The sequence below is a fragment of the Oncorhynchus kisutch genome, linkage group LG2 (genome assembly GCF_002021735.2).
Source record: "Oncorhynchus kisutch isolate 150728-3 linkage group LG2, Okis_V2, whole genome shotgun sequence".
Lineage (NCBI taxonomy): Eukaryota > Metazoa > Chordata > Actinopteri > Salmoniformes > Salmonidae > Oncorhynchus > Oncorhynchus kisutch.
Genome location: NC_034175.2, coordinates 70,017,021 through 70,033,581, shown reverse-complemented (window position 1 = coordinate 70,033,581; position 16,561 = coordinate 70,017,021). Strand labels below are relative to the sequence as shown.

At 42.0% G+C, this 16,561-nt stretch overlaps 1 protein-coding gene across 14 annotated transcripts in view; it reads right to left on the bottom strand.

Annotated features, from left to right (window-relative positions):
* The window catches only part of LOC109870779 (PTB domain-containing engulfment adapter protein 1-like), a 169,967-nt gene that overhangs the window by 46,500 nt on the left and 106,906 nt on the right, over nucleotides 1-16,561 (bottom strand). For 2 of the 14 annotated variants that reach the window (XM_031800960.1, XM_020461424.2), the window contains exon 1: nucleotides 4,677-4,788. The exons of 4 other annotated variants lie outside the window; for them this stretch is intronic. Coding sequence is in view for 8 of the 10 variants with exons in the window: in XM_020461407.2 (XP_020316996.1) it covers nucleotides 4,132-4,347 (216 nt within the window). In the remaining 2 variants the exon portion in view is untranslated. Of the gene's footprint in view, nucleotides 1-4,131; nucleotides 4,563-4,676; nucleotides 4,789-16,561 lie in introns of those variants that run through there. 8 more of the 14 variants (XM_020461400.2, XM_031800939.1, XM_020461407.2 and 5 more) reach the window with 8 other exon arrangements.

Below are 16,561 nucleotides of genomic sequence, written 5' to 3'. Positions count from 1 at the left end.
TCAGTTAGGATCACCACTCTATTTTAAGAACGTGAAATGTCAGAAAAATAGTAGAGTGATTTATTTCATATTTTATTTATTTCATCACATTCCCAGTGGGTCAGATGTTTACATACACTCAATTAGTATTTGGTAACATTGCCTTTAAATTGTTTAACTTGGGTGAAACGTTTTGAGTAGCCTTCCACAAGCTTCCCACAAAAAGTTGGGTGAATTTTGGCCCATTCCTCCTGACAGAGCTGGTGTAACTGAGACAGGTTTGTAGGCCTCCTTGCTCATACATGCTTTTTCAGTTCTGCCCCAAAAAATTATATAGGATTGACGGTCAGGGCTTTGTGATGGCCACTCCAATACCTTGACTTTGTTGTCTTTAAGCCATTTTGCCACAACTTTGGAAGTATGCTTTGGGTCAATGTCCATTTGGAGGACCCATTTGCAACCAAGCTTTGACTTCCTGACTGATGTCTTGAGATGTTTCTTCAATATATCCACATAATTTCCCTGCCTCATGATGCCATCTATTTTGTGAAGCACACAAGTCCCTCCTGCAGCAAAGCACCACAACAACATGATGCTGCCACCCCCATGCTTCACGGACGGGATGGTGTTCTTCGGCTTGCAAGCATCCCCCTTTTTCCTCCAAACATAACGATGGCCATTATGGCCAAACAGTTCTATTTTTGTTTCATCAGACCAGAGGACATGTCACCAAAAAGTACGATCTTTGTCCCCATATGCAGTTGCAAACCATAGTCTGGCTTTTTTATGTCGGTTTTGGAGCAGTGGCTTCTTGCTTGCTGTGCAGCCTTTCAGGTTATGTCAATATAGTACTTGTTTTACTGTGGATATAGATACTTTTGTACCCATAGTACGTTCATCTCTAGGAGAAGGAAAGCGTCTCCTTCCTGGGTGGTATGCCAGCTTCGTGGTCCCATGGTGTTTATACTTGCGTACTATTGTTTGGAAAGATGAACGTTGTACCTTCAGGCGTTTGGAAATTGCTCCCAAGGATGGACCAGACATGTGAAGGTCTACCATTTTTTTCTGAGGTCTTGGCTGAATTCTTTTGATTTTCCCATGATGTGAAGCAAAGTGGCACAGAGGTTTAAGGTAGACCTTGAAATACATCCACAGGTATCCCACCAATTAAATCAAATGATGTCAATTAGCCTATCAACCTAAGTGTATATAAACTTCTGACTTAAACTGTATTTCCACACTAAGAGGTTGGAATAATAATGTGAAATTGTGAAAATGATAATGCCCTTTTAGTGTAAAAACTGTTTGAAAAGACTGCATTAAAATTTCATCCTGTTTTGGTGGGATGGAGTTTTGGTCTTCCATGGTATCACCATCATAAGGTAAATTAGTTAACTGACAAATAAAAAGAGAGCGTTCCAAACCTCTCTGCCAATAACAGCTCATTTTCAGTTTCCCCCTCCCCACTCAGACCACTCCCAGAAAGTACTAGCAAAATTATTGCTTGAGAAAATGCTCTCTGCTAATAAGCTATTTGTTTGTTTTTGACCATTTTGATGTAAAAAAATTATTATAATAAAATCACCGAAAGGTATTTAATTGTAAGGTACCCCATCGCTACTTTACAGTGCATTCAAACACACTCTTACAGCACTGTGGGATAAAAACGGTTTCCCTTTACCCCAAAACTCTACCATGTAAGGGTATTATGTCATAAAAGGTTATAACGGAGTCAAAAAGACAAGCCATCAACAGCTAGAGTGTGTGACTGCATCTGTCTATTCCAGTGCCAATATCCGTTTCCCACCTTGTCCTTGTGGGTTGTCCATTTTAAACAAGATATCAGAAATGCTTGCTGCATTACTGCCATATAAATGCCTAGTACATTACTGCCATATAAATGCCTACTACATTACTGCCATATAAATGCCTCCTACATTACTGCCATATAAATGCCTACTACATTACTGCCATATAAATGCCTACTACATTACTGCCATATAAATGCCTACTGCATTACTGCCATATAAATGCCTACTATATTACTGCCATATAAATGCCTACTGCATTACTGCCATATAAATGCCTAGTATATTACTGCCATATAAATGCCTAGTATATTACTGCCATATAAATGCCTAGTACATTACTGCCATATAAATGCCTACTGCATTACTGCCATATAAATGCCTACTACATTACTGCCATATAAATGCCTACTACATTACTGCCATATAAATGCCTAGTACATTACTGCCATATAAATGCCTAGTACATTACTGCCATATAAATGCCTAGTACATTACTGCCATATTAATGCCTACTGCATTACTGCCATATAAATGCCTAGTACTCTACCATTCCATTTTGTTTGTGTGGCTTCACAGTTTACAGTCTGAACTTGGTTTGAACTCCCCTTCTTATGAAGACAGCATCTATACCTTGTGTTGAAGATCAGGACTAAGATGCACAAGACCTACATTACATTCAAATCACTATTTCAGCAGAATCATATCAGACAACCCAACTCAAAGCAAGAACTTTTCCTCCCTAAGACTGCCTGAAAAAAATACCATTCTAGCATCCAGAGGCAGAGAAAATATCAAGTGCTAGCCTACAGTGTATCTAAAAGGCAACCACCAAGGGAATATAGGAGAGCAGGTTACAATACCCTCTCACTGTGGATGTTTTCTTACTCTATGGTTGGGCTGTGTATGCCTGGACTGACACTGTAATGTCCCTTATTATGATTGACAGAAGCTGTTTTGCTATTTTTAATGGCTTCCTGGGCTGGTGAGTCAACCTCTCTTTGAAGAACCTTATCCCCAATCTTAACACAGAGTCGCAACCCTCCCCACTGCTATTAACCCTCTGCAGTGTGACTGTGCAAGCATCGGGGTCAGGTATGTTTGAGGTCACGGTTGCGGTGATATATAGCCGTCTGGAGAATCAGACCGGCTGAGCAATCCTTATTCTCACAGGCGTTGCTCAGGTTTAAAATTCCCCGGGAGCGTGTATGTAGCGTAACCTATAGCCGGGAGAGTTAGAGGGAATGGATTGTTCCTGGGGTACGACAAAGACCATAATATTATGCAGTTTACTAGGGCAGGGAACAGCCAGGGACCTCACAATACGATATTATCACGATACTTAGATGCCAATAAGATATGTATTGAGAGACTCACGATTCTATGTGTATTGCAATTCGATATTTCGATGTTCCTAACATATGCTATAGCTCACTATATATCTTCTGCAGAGGGACAAGAGAGAGCCATGAGAAAACGAGTTTTGATCAGTCATGGAAATAAGTGCTGAACAATTGCACTCTATTTGAAAAGAAGATGGAGAACAAGCTCTGAAGGACAAATAGTGGATTTAGAGTGCAGGTACAGCCAACTACCGCAACAATAACATGATATGAGACAACATTGTAAGTAATAATATCCCGATATGTAACTGTATTGATGTTTTTCCCGGTTCACTACAGTTTACAGTGCGCTCAGTTGACCGAAAACATCGGAGGACAAGCTGATGCTCGGAATAATTACAGTAGTGTATAAACACTATCAGGTCTGATCATAAAAGCAAATAGGACATAAAGAATGCAAATTGACAGCTGATGCCATGGCTAAACAGCTTCCAATCAGTGTACACCTCACAAAAGTTATATTAATTGAGAGCAATGATGCGCAAACATATTAAGAAAACAGTTTGAAAGACAAAAAAAAACAGCAATCAATTTAATTATTCAACAATAACATTACAGAATGTATGTATTATGTTTTACTGATACACATTGAGGCGAACACTTCTAATAAAATCACGGCTGGGATAATTAGAATTGAAGACAGTCAGTTCAGGTAAACTTAAATTCTAATTCAATTATAACGATTGCTTATATTTCCAATGAATTATCAATAAACTGAGTAGAAGCTATTTATATCAAAAGTTTTTCAATGCTATAATTTTATTTACTAAAATCACTTCCTGAATTAATTGTCCTTAAGCAAATGATTCACTAAATGTGGCAGAAATTAATTCATGAGGTTTATCATTCGTCATTTGCTCAGAAAAACTTGCCGCCAGTTGCGCAATTCTATTTCACTGACTCAAACAGTTGGAATTTGTTGGAAAACAGAAATGACCTACTTTGAACCCAAGGGGGAAAAAAATTCTCTCGAACCCAAAAAGCAATCCGCAAATAAAAAAAATCCCCAAAATTGATGTCCCCTTTAAAAACCTCTCTAGCAGCCGCAAATCTGAGCCATACGCACACAAAAAAAAAGCAAGCCAGTTGACATGGGATGAAAAACATGCACTGCAGTCCCCTGACATAATGCCGCTCGGAAAACAACAGCGCTTCATTGTTTCTTCACTCGCTTTCACCCGCTCTGGAATTTTGCTTGCTAAGCGCGAAACACATTAGACATAGCAAAAACTCTTTATTAATTTACCCCGACATTCCACAGTTGAATCAGCCTCAACCAAACACAGCGCTGCTCCCGGAGCTCTCTCTCTTTCATTCAATCAGACACAGGAAAATTCCAGCTCCCTTGCCAACAGCAAAAGAGACAAACAAACAGACCAACCGATGATTTACCCCGTTGCCAAGAGAAACTAAAATAAGAGAATGGCTTTCGAGTGGTATTACGCAAAGATGACCAGGCAACAGCACCAAAATAAAAGCGACTTACTTGCTTTGAAACCGGGTGGAATAGTGAGAAGAAGGAAGTTCCAGCAGAGCCTAATAGTTTTCAGCTGTGGGCCAGATGGTGATACATTCAGGATTGTGGTAGAGGAGATGGCTTTGCAAAATTCCAACAAGGGCTTTTTTTTTACAGAAACACGATACCTGGATTTCAGAGTCAAAATTCCTCCACCCACAATTCATGCAAAAGTTGTTTTTCTGCAGATTTTTCTGGGAGGACATAAAAAAGAAAATTGCTTTCTACACAAAGAGGAAACATACAGAGATTACCTTCAAAAATCTACTTTCCAAAGGTTTCAGTCTAAACTGTCAATCTTATATCACTTTTGGAGAGACATGGCAATACATTGAGCTTTTAGATATTCAAATCACAATGTAACGTAATGTGCCTGAAAAGAAGCCCTGAATCGCTAAAAGAGCATGAGAAAATGCTTTGTTTGAGAATTGGGGAACACAATATGCTGTGAAAACGCATTTGAACTGCAGCTGCAGAAATACATAAGCATAGGAACAGTGGATCCTAGCTGCTTGAACTGTGTTATACCTTAGTGCAATTCAACACTTCCATGTCTTATTCAATTCAATGCTCAGGACAGCTTTTCTAAGTGAGGGGCATCAGGCAGGAAAACACATGGATGACATTTTTTTGTCATTTATTCTGGTTTATGACAGGTACAGTTTAATTTGACATTAGGGCCCTTTTTCAATCAAAGCTGGTAAGCAGGTTTCCTGGGATTCTTGTACTGCGAGTTCAAAACAAAACCAAGTTTACAGTGTGAAACAAAAATAAACTAAACTGCATGTTAATTCAAACAAAATTAATTAATTAAGAAATGTCATTGTAGGGAACAAAATGTTGGATTTGACCCCCGAATTCTTTGTATAGGTTTTGATTGAATACAGGCCCGATGTGATGCCATGTTTGTTTTGGCTGGGAGTTCCCGGGCCTCTGCTTCTGAGTACCCTTTAAAACAGGTAGGGCCCGGCTATCAGGACTGAGGTTCTGTTCACACTTTGTTTTCCTAACGCTTTGCTCTAGTTTGCTCTCTATCATTTTATGTTTCAGTCTTCTATGGACAGCTGAGGTGAGGTAGGGTGTTATGGTTTGTGCAGACATTTGCTAGCTCTCAAAGTGGAGGCCCTTCCACAAGTGGCCATGTGAAAGATCAAGTATGAAGATAATTTTCATTACAAGCTCTGCTGTCACCAATGCAACTTCTCTGTTAAGCTAGAGGCACCTTTTATTGTCTCTATACTTATTTTTGATTATAAACTGATTGCTATTTGGCCAATATACCATGGCTAAGGTCTGTATACAGGCACTCCGCGTTCCATCGTGCGTAAGAACAGCCCTTAGCCGTGGTATATTGTCCACATAACACTCCCCCTCAGGCCTTAATTGTATCAGGGTAAATTTTTATTTAGCCTTTATTTTACTAGGCAAGTCAGTTAAGAGCAAATTCTTATTTACAATGACAGTCTACCCTGGCCAAACCCTAACCACGCTGGGCCAATTGTGCGCCGCCCTATGGGACTCTCAATCACGGTCAGTTGTGATACAGCCTGTAATTGAACCACGGTCTGCAGTGACGCCTCTAGCACTGAGATGCAGTGTCTTAGACCACTGCGCCACTCAGGAGCCTCCAAAATATGTATCAATTAGGGCCGTGACGAAACCAGTAGCTCAATATTTTTTCCATGGCTAAATGAAGCACACCAAACTCTTTGATCCTATAAACACCTGCTGTATGTAAAGTAGTGTGTCCTATAGCTTGAAAAAATAAATACATGTGACTCTGGATGACATTTGTTTCCAAAATTAGGGCTGTTTTCCTAAACAAGTTAATACTGCTAAAGGGTAAATCTAAATAAGTAGGACCAATACAGTATATGATTGATACTTGTCACACCTCCACTCCAACTTCCACATTTAAAATATTACATCTACTGTGGCTAATTAATGCCATGGCTGCTCTTTTCTCAATGAGTGCAAAGGCACCTTGGGAAACATTAAATCTACTTAATTTCTATCAGATCAATATCAATCTCCAGGATTGATATTCCCAAGACATAAAATGTATCTTAAGAGGTAATATCAGTGTTCTTGGGAAATTATTATTTTTTAAAATTATTATTATGGAAATAGAGTAAATCAAGAATTACAACAACAACTCAATCTTATTATTTTATTATGTATCGGATTTATTCATGATGAGTAAAAAGTGCTACACCCCACACAATAGTATTATGAATAGTCAGTTGCTAACAGACATTCCTCCAAGTTTGTTAACATTCCTTTCACAAAGACATATCAAACCAAAATCAATGTGACCAAATTGAACCACATAAACATCTCAATAGGTCACATGCACTGGCATTTCTTTCTGATTCTACAAGGAAATGATCAGAAACAATAATGGATTTCAGTGTCCAGTAAAATGATAAAACAGTGTGGCCTCTTGCATGATATGTTAATCAGTAATTGAAGGACTTACTGGTAACACACAGTCTTTCGTTCTAGATAGTTTGAAAAGTCTATGTTGAAAAGTCTATGTTGAAGAGTGTGCCTTGTGTGAATGAAAAAAATCAACAATATTAACTTTTATAAAGACTGAAAATGTCAGCTAAGTCTAATTCTAAAGTGCAGACAAAGTTTTGGTTATGAGAAGCAAGTTGTCAGGAACCCCGTTGGTACATCCATCAGTGATCATATGTTGCATGGCCATCCCACTGGGCACAGACGTCAGTTAAAAGGCTAGTTTTGATTTACATTTGGTTGAGTTGTCAAATAATTTAATTCAACTTTAAAAAACAAGAAAAAACATGTAATTAGATTAAAGGTTAAAAGTTGGGTAAAAAAAAATAAAAAATACAAAATGCCCTTACGTTGATGACTTATTGCAAATTCAAAAAGTTTTCTATTTTGATTCAACATCATCGTATAGATTTTTGGGGTTGAAATGGCATGTAAACAACATTGATTCAACCAATTTTTTGCCCAGCGGGATGACATCAACTGCAGGTACTACAATAAAACACAGTCACCATCTGGTTACACTTTGGTTTACCAAAGACATGGGAGCTATTTTGAGAATTGTACAATACTCTACTATAATACTCTACTACAATAACAAAGTCAACAAACATGTTTTTTTCCACCCACGTGAAGTGACCAGGAGCATTTGGGCTTTTGATTTTATTTTCCACCCACAGTCTAAGTCTTCCACTTAAGTCAACAAAGCCAGGACTTTCCTGAAAACTGCAAGCACAACATTGGGGTAAGGCATCTGCTGTTTGTACTGGAGGGCAGAAGCATGTGTTTTCAACCCTTGGAACTCTGCAGGGCATGGAGCTTGGTGTTAGGTCTCCATGTCCCTGTCACAAACTACAGAACACAAAGCAAAAACGGAAATCTCACTTATAGTCTCGCTGTCTTTGATTTCAGGCTATGGTTCTTACATGGCGCAAACACAGTGAAAGTGAAATTATTTGGAGGGGGAAATGTTTGACAGCTGAACAAACTGGTGATTTGGTTAAATCATAAAAAATGAATTGAAATCAAACTTTATAGACAATGATATTGTGCATACAGACAAGCTGTGTCTCAATGATGTACAGTGGGGCAAAAAAGTATTAGTCAGCCACCAATTGTGCAAGTTCTCCCACTTAAAAAGGTGAGAGAGGCCTGTAATTTTCATCATAGGTACACTTCAACTACTCTCTCATCTTTTTAAGTGGGAGAACTTGCACAATTGGTGGCTGACTAAATACTTTTTTGCCCCACTGTATTTATTGGTGGTCCTGCAAAATCAAATATCTGCCTTCTTCGTAATACAAACAAAGACATACAGTCCTCTGCACATGTCATATAGTTGCTCAAATCATGTTTCAGATGGAAACTAGAAAAACACTACTTTATCCAACGGTCAATACCCACTGGCAAGAGATGTCTAGTTTTTATTTACATTTGGTTGAGTTGCAAACTAACGTGAATTCAATATGAAATCAACCAAATATGCCACCATGTCATTGGATTTAGTTGACAAATTATGGTGACTTTTTTCAAATCTAATCAGTTTTCCACATTGATTCAATGTCATCACATATCATTTTTTGGTTGAAATGACATGGACACAATGTTGATTCAACCTGTTTGCCCTGTGGGTAGGGATTCGGCTGTCTCTCCCTTCAACAATAAAACATGAGATCCAATCAGAAGGAGTCATCCACTTCCCAGGGCCAATTTCTCAAGCTGTGCAAGGTTATGCATGCTGATCCAGCAGCATATCACCAAGCAGTCCTGAAGGCTCTCAACAACAACTGGTTCCCCTTGCATCCAAAACGTCATATGGTTAGAGCCACAACCACCATCTGTTGAGCCTGTCTTATCTTATCAATACACAGATGTTGTGTCCAAAGCTTTAGGCTAACCCACCACTTCCAGAAGAGTGAAATTGAATGTAAGCCTACAAACAGTATGTTCCCTGAATAGTAGTGCCTGTTACACGAAGTTGAGGTAGCAGAGGGGTTAACTATTTCTTGATGGAATAATGTGTCTAGCTGGCTGCTCTGTCATGGAACGTAATGAGAGAGGAATGGGGGAACAGTACACACTGTGAGGAGGGAACCTAATTGGCAATTAGCAGGAGTTTAGGAGGGAACCCTGGACTGAAGGTGAGCATTTACATCTCTCGCAGTGTTTATTATAATGGGTTTGATCAACCCTTTGTCCCTAGTTGGGGACGGAACTTCTGTAGTCTAAAATGTGTAGCTGTGTTACTCTGTATGCATGTGGTATTACACATTTACAAAAACAAAAGGGTTATCCCATCAGAAATGATGTAAATCGGTTTCAACTGAAATCAGAGAGACACAGGGATGTCACTCTAACAGTAACTATTGCTCCCAAACTACTTAAAACAGGGTTAGATCTTTTCCAAAGAGAGCCATCGTGGCTGCAGGCTTTTGTTCCAACCAAAAAGTTACGCCCCTGATTGGCTAACAAAGAATAAGAATAAGTTGTTTAGTAGTGTCAAAGGTTTGCCCAACGGGAATCTTATAAAGTTATCAGATATTCCTTGAAAATGACTGATGTCTTCAGGGTGTTTCAAGGATTTCAAAAGGTCATGACATATATCCTCTTGGAATCGTACCTCATATTTCTTTCAGAGGTCATATTTGCCACCACTCACAATAGAAGTTTGAAAAGTTTCTTAGATGAGTGCACAGGAATTGCAGAATAATGTAATTTTAATGGCAGATGGCAGATGACAGATGTTTAGCTGCTGACTGAGGTCATGTCACAATCTAGAAGTGAGTGGTGCACATTATAATGTAAATCATGTATAATTAATCATGTATTTCTATGGCTATAAATCCCTTGCACTACACTGTTAGTATCAGCGTTAGTTAAAAGTGCTGTCATGTTTTGACTTTTCCATTACAAAAATAAATGTAATGTGGTGCGTGCTGGTGGCGGGGAAGTCAGGCGCAGGAGAACGAACTTGGTATAAACAGAGTATTTAATGAAAGCTCACAAACTCCAACGGCCTGAGGAGCCACCACTGGCCTGAGGAGAGACACATGGAACGAGGGATTAATATGGTAATCGGGGGGAAGCTGTAACCTATAGCAAACCTCTTTCACTCTCCTCAGGACTTTAAATGGCCCCACAAACCCCGGACCCATCTTCCAACAAGGCAGGCGGAGGGGCAGGTTTCGGGTCGAGAGCCAGACACGGTTCCCCGGTGCGAACACTGGGGTCTCACTGCGGTGACGGTCTGCGCCAACTTTCTGGAGCAGCACGGTGCGCTGAAGGTGGACATGTGCGGCGTCCCATGTTTCTTCGGTGTGACGGAACCAGTCATCCACCGCAGGAGCCTCGGTCTGACTGATGCCAAGGAGCCAGAACCGGCTGATACCCTAGTACACACTGGAAGGGAGAGAGGTTAGTGGAGGAGTGGCGGAGCGAGTTTTGGGCCATCTCTGCCCAGGGCACGAATGCTGCCCACTCCCCCGACCGGTCCTGGCAACAAGACCTCAGAAACCTACCCACATCCTGGTAACTCTCTCCACCTGCCCATTACTCTCGGGGTGCCAACTTGAGGTAAGGCTGACTGAGACGCCCAGATGTTCCATGAATGCACTCCAGACCCTCGACGTGAACTGGGGACCACGGTCAGACACTATATCCTCAGGCACCCCGTAGTGCGGGAAGACACAAGTAAACAGGGCCTTCACAGTTTGTAGGGCCGTAGGGAGACCGGGCAAAGGGAGGAGACGGCAGGACTTAGAGAAACAATCCACAACGACCAGGATCGTGGTGTTACCCTGTGAAGGTGGAAGATCGGTTATGAAATCCACCGACAGGTGCGACCACGGCCGTTGTGGAACGGGTAAGGGTTGTAACTTACCTCTGGGCAGGTGCCTAGGAGCCTTACACTGGGCGTACACCGAGCAGGAGGACACATAAACCCTCACGTCTTAGCCAAAGTGGGCCACCAGTACTTCCCACTAAGACAGCGCACTGTCCGACCGATCCCAGGATGACCAGAGGAGGGTGACGTGTGTGCCCAATAGATCAGCCGGTCGCAGACAGTGGATGAAATGTACAGATGCCCAGCTGGACACTGGAGGGGAGCGGGCTCTGCAAGTGATGCCCGCTCAATGTCCGCGTCCAGCTCCCACATTACCGGCACCACCAGACTAGAGGCGGGGAGTATGGGAGTGGGATCCATGGGCCGCTCCTCTGTGTCATACAGCCGGGACAATGCGTCTACCTTAACTTCTTGGATATAGGGGGCGCTGTTTTAATTTATTGATAAAAAAACGTTCCCATTTGAAACAAGATATTTTGTCATGAAAAGATGCTCGACTATGCATATAATTGACAGCTTTGGAAAGAAAACACTCTGACGTTTCCAAAACTGCAAAGATATTGTCTGTGAGTGCCACAGAACTAATGCTACAGGCGAAACCAAGATGAAACTTCAAACAGGAAGTGAGCCAGATTTTTGAGGCACTGTGTTCCAATGTCTCCTTATATGGCTGTGAATGCGCCAGGAACGAGCCTACACTTTCTGTCGTTTCCCCAAGGTGTCTGCAGCATTGTGATGTATTTGTAGGCATATCATTGGAAGATTGACCATAAGAGACTACATTTACCAGGTGTCCGCCTGGTATCCTCCGTCGAAATTGGTGCGTAATCTCCAGCTGCATGTATTTTCCCATGTGATTCAGAGGAGAAACCAAACTGCCAGGAATGACTTATCATCGAATAGATACGTGAAAAACACCTTGAGGATTGATTCTAAACAACGTTTGCCATGTTTCTGTCGATATTATGGAGTTAATTTTGAAAAAAGTTCGGCGTTTTGATGACTGAATTTTCAGGGTTTTTTCTCAGCCAAACGTGATGAACAAAACGGAGCGATTTCTCCTACACAAATAATCTTTTTTGGAAAAACGGAACATTTGCTATCTAACTGAGTCTCCTCACTGAAAACATCCGAAGTTCTTCAAAGGTAAATTAATTTATTTGAATGCTTTTCTTGTTTTTGTGAAAATGTTGCCTGCTGAATGCTAGGCTTAATGCTATGCTAGCTATCAATACTCTTACACAAATGCTTGTTTTGCTATGGTTGAAAAGCATATTTTGAAAATCTGAGATGACAGTGTTGTTAACAAAAGGCTAAGCTTGAGAGCCAATATATTTATTTCATTTCATTTGCGATTTTCATGAATAGTTAACGTTGCGTTATGCTAATGAGCTTGAGGCTATACTTAAGATCCCGGATAAGGGATTGCTCGTCGCAACAGGTTAACGTTCTGGGAGCCTGGTCTGTAGGAAAGGGTAAACACAAAACGGCTGAAAAACATGGTCCACCTTGCCTGGCGAGGGTTCAGTCTCCTCGCCACCCGGATGTCCTCCAGCTTGCGGTGGTCAGTCAAGATGAGAAAAGCGTGTCTAGCCCCCTCAAGCCAATGTCTCCGCGCCTTCAAGGCTTTTCCCATGGGAGACGAAGGCACAGGGGCGGAGCTTCGGTGGCGTACCCGAGCTCTTAGAGAGCACAGCTCCTATCCCAGCTTCGGACGCATCCACCTCCACTATGAATGCCAAAGAGGGATCTGGATGGGCCAACACAGGAGCCGAGGTAAACAGAGCCCTCAGGTGCCTAAAAGTCCTGTCTGCCTCAGTTGACCACTGCAAGCTCACCGGGCCCCCTTCAGCAGTGAGGGAATGGGAGCTGCTACCTGACCAAAACCCAGAATAAACCTCCGTAGTTGGAAAACCCTAAAAATCGCTGCACCTCCTTTACTGTGGTGGGAGTCTGCAAATTACGCACGGCTACAATGCGGTCCCGACAAGCGCCTTTTGCTTGGAATGTGGAGGAAACTCAGGAAAAGTGACAGATACAAACATATGTGCAACAGAGGACTCTGGGTGAGGATGGTGCCAGCTCACCTGGGGTCACGCCATAGCGCCCTGCCTGCTGCCTCGATTCCCAGAGGAACTCAACCGGCACCGACCGGCAGTGTGACCTCTGCAGCCACAGATAGTGCACGAGCGGGAACACCCTCCGGTCTCCCTGCGCACCGCCCCTCCCAGCTCCATAAGTATCGGAGAGGGGGTGCGGGAGGATGGAACCACCAGACCCCGATCTGTACGTCCACAAGTAGCCAGCAGGACAGGTCCACCAGCTGGTCAAATGTGAGGGTGGTGTCTCTGCAGGCCAGCTCCTGACGGATGTCCTCGTGCAGGCTGCAACGGTAATGATCAATCAGGGCCCTGAGGTTCCATTCCGCGCCGGCAGCCAAAACTCTAGTGCGAAGTCCTGGGCGCTCCTCGTCTCCTGCCTCAGATGGTAGAGGCTCTAACCCGCCGCTCTACCCTCGGGCAGGTGGTCGAAGACTGCCCGGAAACGGTGGGTGAACTCCTCAAACTGGTCCAACACCGCATCTCCCTCTCTCCACAAGCCCACTCCAGGGCTTTCCCGGTGAGGCATGAGACGAGGGCGGACACTGTCTCCCGATCCGATGAAGCCGGGTGAACGGTGGCCAGGTATAGCTCCAGTTGCAGTAGAAACCCTCGGCAGCCGCAGCCTCTCCGTTGTACTCCTGGGGCAGGGAGAGACGAATTCCACTGGAACCAGATGGAAACAGAGCGCTCGGGGGAGACCCCGGTTGTGCTGGTGGAGGAGCTGAAGAACACCCTGTCTCTCCCAGAGGTCCATAGTCTGGACAAAGCGGTCCATGGCGATGCCAAGATGGTGGAGCATTGATGCATGCTCCCGGACGCGCTCCTCCACCTCTATGGCCGGGGTACCTTGTCCTGCTGACACCATATCGGGTCGGGGATTCTGTAATGTGGTGCATGCTGGTGGCAGGGAAGTCAGGCTCTAGGGGAACGAACTTGGTATAAACTGAGTATTTAATGAAAGCTCACAAACTCCAAAAACCAACATATACAAAATAAAGTGGGTAAATAAAACCTGTCGCACACCATAACAGACATAGCATCTATACATACAATGAACAATCACTGACAAAGACAAGAGGTAAAACAGAGGGTTAAATACACAACATATAATGGTGGGATTGAAACCAGGTGTGATGTGAGACAAGAAAAAAACAATGGAAAATTAAAAATGGACCAGCGATGGCTAGAAGGTCGGTGACGTCACCGCCCGAACAAGTAGAGGGACCAACTTCGGCGGAAGTCGTGACAATAAATCACAGCTGAGTTTATCAACATATGACTCATACCTTAAAAGAAGTGGAAACGTGTGCAATGTGCTTCTCACATCCCAAGATTACTCTGACTTCTACCAATTGTAACTATACTACCATGTAATCTGAATAGCCTTCCTTCAATTAAATAAGTCAAATCTACCCGAAAAATTATAAAGTAACATATTCAATGTGGGACAGAGAAATGTTAAAGTCACGAGTCTAAAGTTGATACAAAGGACAAGACAAAAACCACACAAGCAGAGAGACTAATCATGAGTTGTGAATAGTTAATGCTAGCTATTCTTGTTGACTTCCAGTCATTGCACTATTGCTAGTTAGTTTTGCTAGCCAATACTAACTTCAACATCTTTTAAACTGCACGCACAGTCAGAAAAATGATATCCATGAGTTCGTCTGACAGGGTAAGTAGAGAAAAAGCCCTGAATGTGCAAAATGCTGCAGTATGTCTTTAATATACCAACAGTTATTAGGCCAATGATATCCAGGAAGAGCAGTTATCCTGTTACAATGTCAATAGGGGGAAGATTGTCACATGCAATTCAAAAATAGATTGAGAAAATGTTTGGAGTTGACACGCTCGTCGAAATCGTGGAAATGACCGGACCAAGGTGCAGAGTGGTGAGCGTTCATTTGTCTTTTTATAAATATCGCCAACAAAACAAGAAACAAAATGAACGTGAAGCTTACTAGGGCTATACAGGCCACTAACAAAGACAACTACCCACAAAATACAAAAGGAAAAAGGCTGCCTAAGTATGATTCCCAATCAGAGACTAAGATAGACAGCTGTCCCTGATTGAGAACAATATCCGGCCAAAACATAGAAACACAGAACATAGAGTTTCCCAACCGAGTCACACCCCGACCAACCAAACACAGACAATAAAAAGATCTCTATGGTCAGGGCGTGACAGGAGTCTCACTCTCCACGGGGTCTCTTGAATCTTGGCGAGTGGAAACAGCTGACAAAGCACACCATTTCTGGAAAGGCATGTCAAATTCTCAGAAATATTTAGACAAAATTATCAAATCTGTCAAGGTTCATCGTCTGGGAGCCCTGATATATGTAACGCTTCCCCTGTATCTTGACTCCGATCCATCACAGTAACCACAATGTCTATAGTGTCAACGACAAATAATTAAATAAAAATGTATCCTTCCACCTACACAGACAAGCATCTTGGCATGCATTCAAGAAGGTCAGATATTCTGCAGAGTAATTTAGCTAACAATTCATTGACATTGACACTTTCTAGCCTGTTAGTTTTTGCTGACATAGTGATACACTCCAAGCTCAATTCACATTCTATCAAGTTTCCAACATACACTGCCATAGGACCACTGGGTTCAAACTGTGGGACACATTGCATTTGCCACTACAGTATTTGCAAACCATTTAGGTTTTGCCAAGTGTCTGTAAAGTTTCTGCACAATTACCTTGACTTTGCATGACAGAGGAATTTCATTTACACTAATAATGATTCAAATGTTGTATCTCAAAATGCAAGTGGCCAAATATGACATCAGTGATGTGAAAGATCACTTTTCAAGTTACATGTCACTACCAATTTTTCTCCAATGCTTAAATAATGCATTATACATGAGATTATTATACATTTACATGTTGATATGTTCTACATTGTAGTTTTATAATGAATATGCATATATTGCAGCTATTTTGGATGCATTCAAGCATTTCAAGTTATTGTAAAGAAGGTGACCCACTTTCAATGTGTCAAGGTAGTATCTGAAGATGATGTCTAGGGTTCAGCTGGAACGGAGGGTAGAGGTAACAATGTTTTTTACATTATTTGAATAAAGCTTTGTTTTATAGAGCATGATATCAACAGTGCCTTGCAAAAGTATTCATACCCTTTGGCGTTTTTCCTATTTTGTTGCATTACAACCTGTAATATAAATATATTTTTATTTGGATTTTATGTACTGGGGCGGCAGGTAGTCTAGTGGTTAGAGCATTAGACTAGTAACCGAAAGGTTGCATGATCGAATCCCCGAGCTGACAAGGTCGTTCTGCCCCTGAACGAGGCAGTTAACTTCTTGGATATAGGGGGCGCTCTTTTAATTTATGAATAAAAAAACGTTCCCGTTTTAAACAAG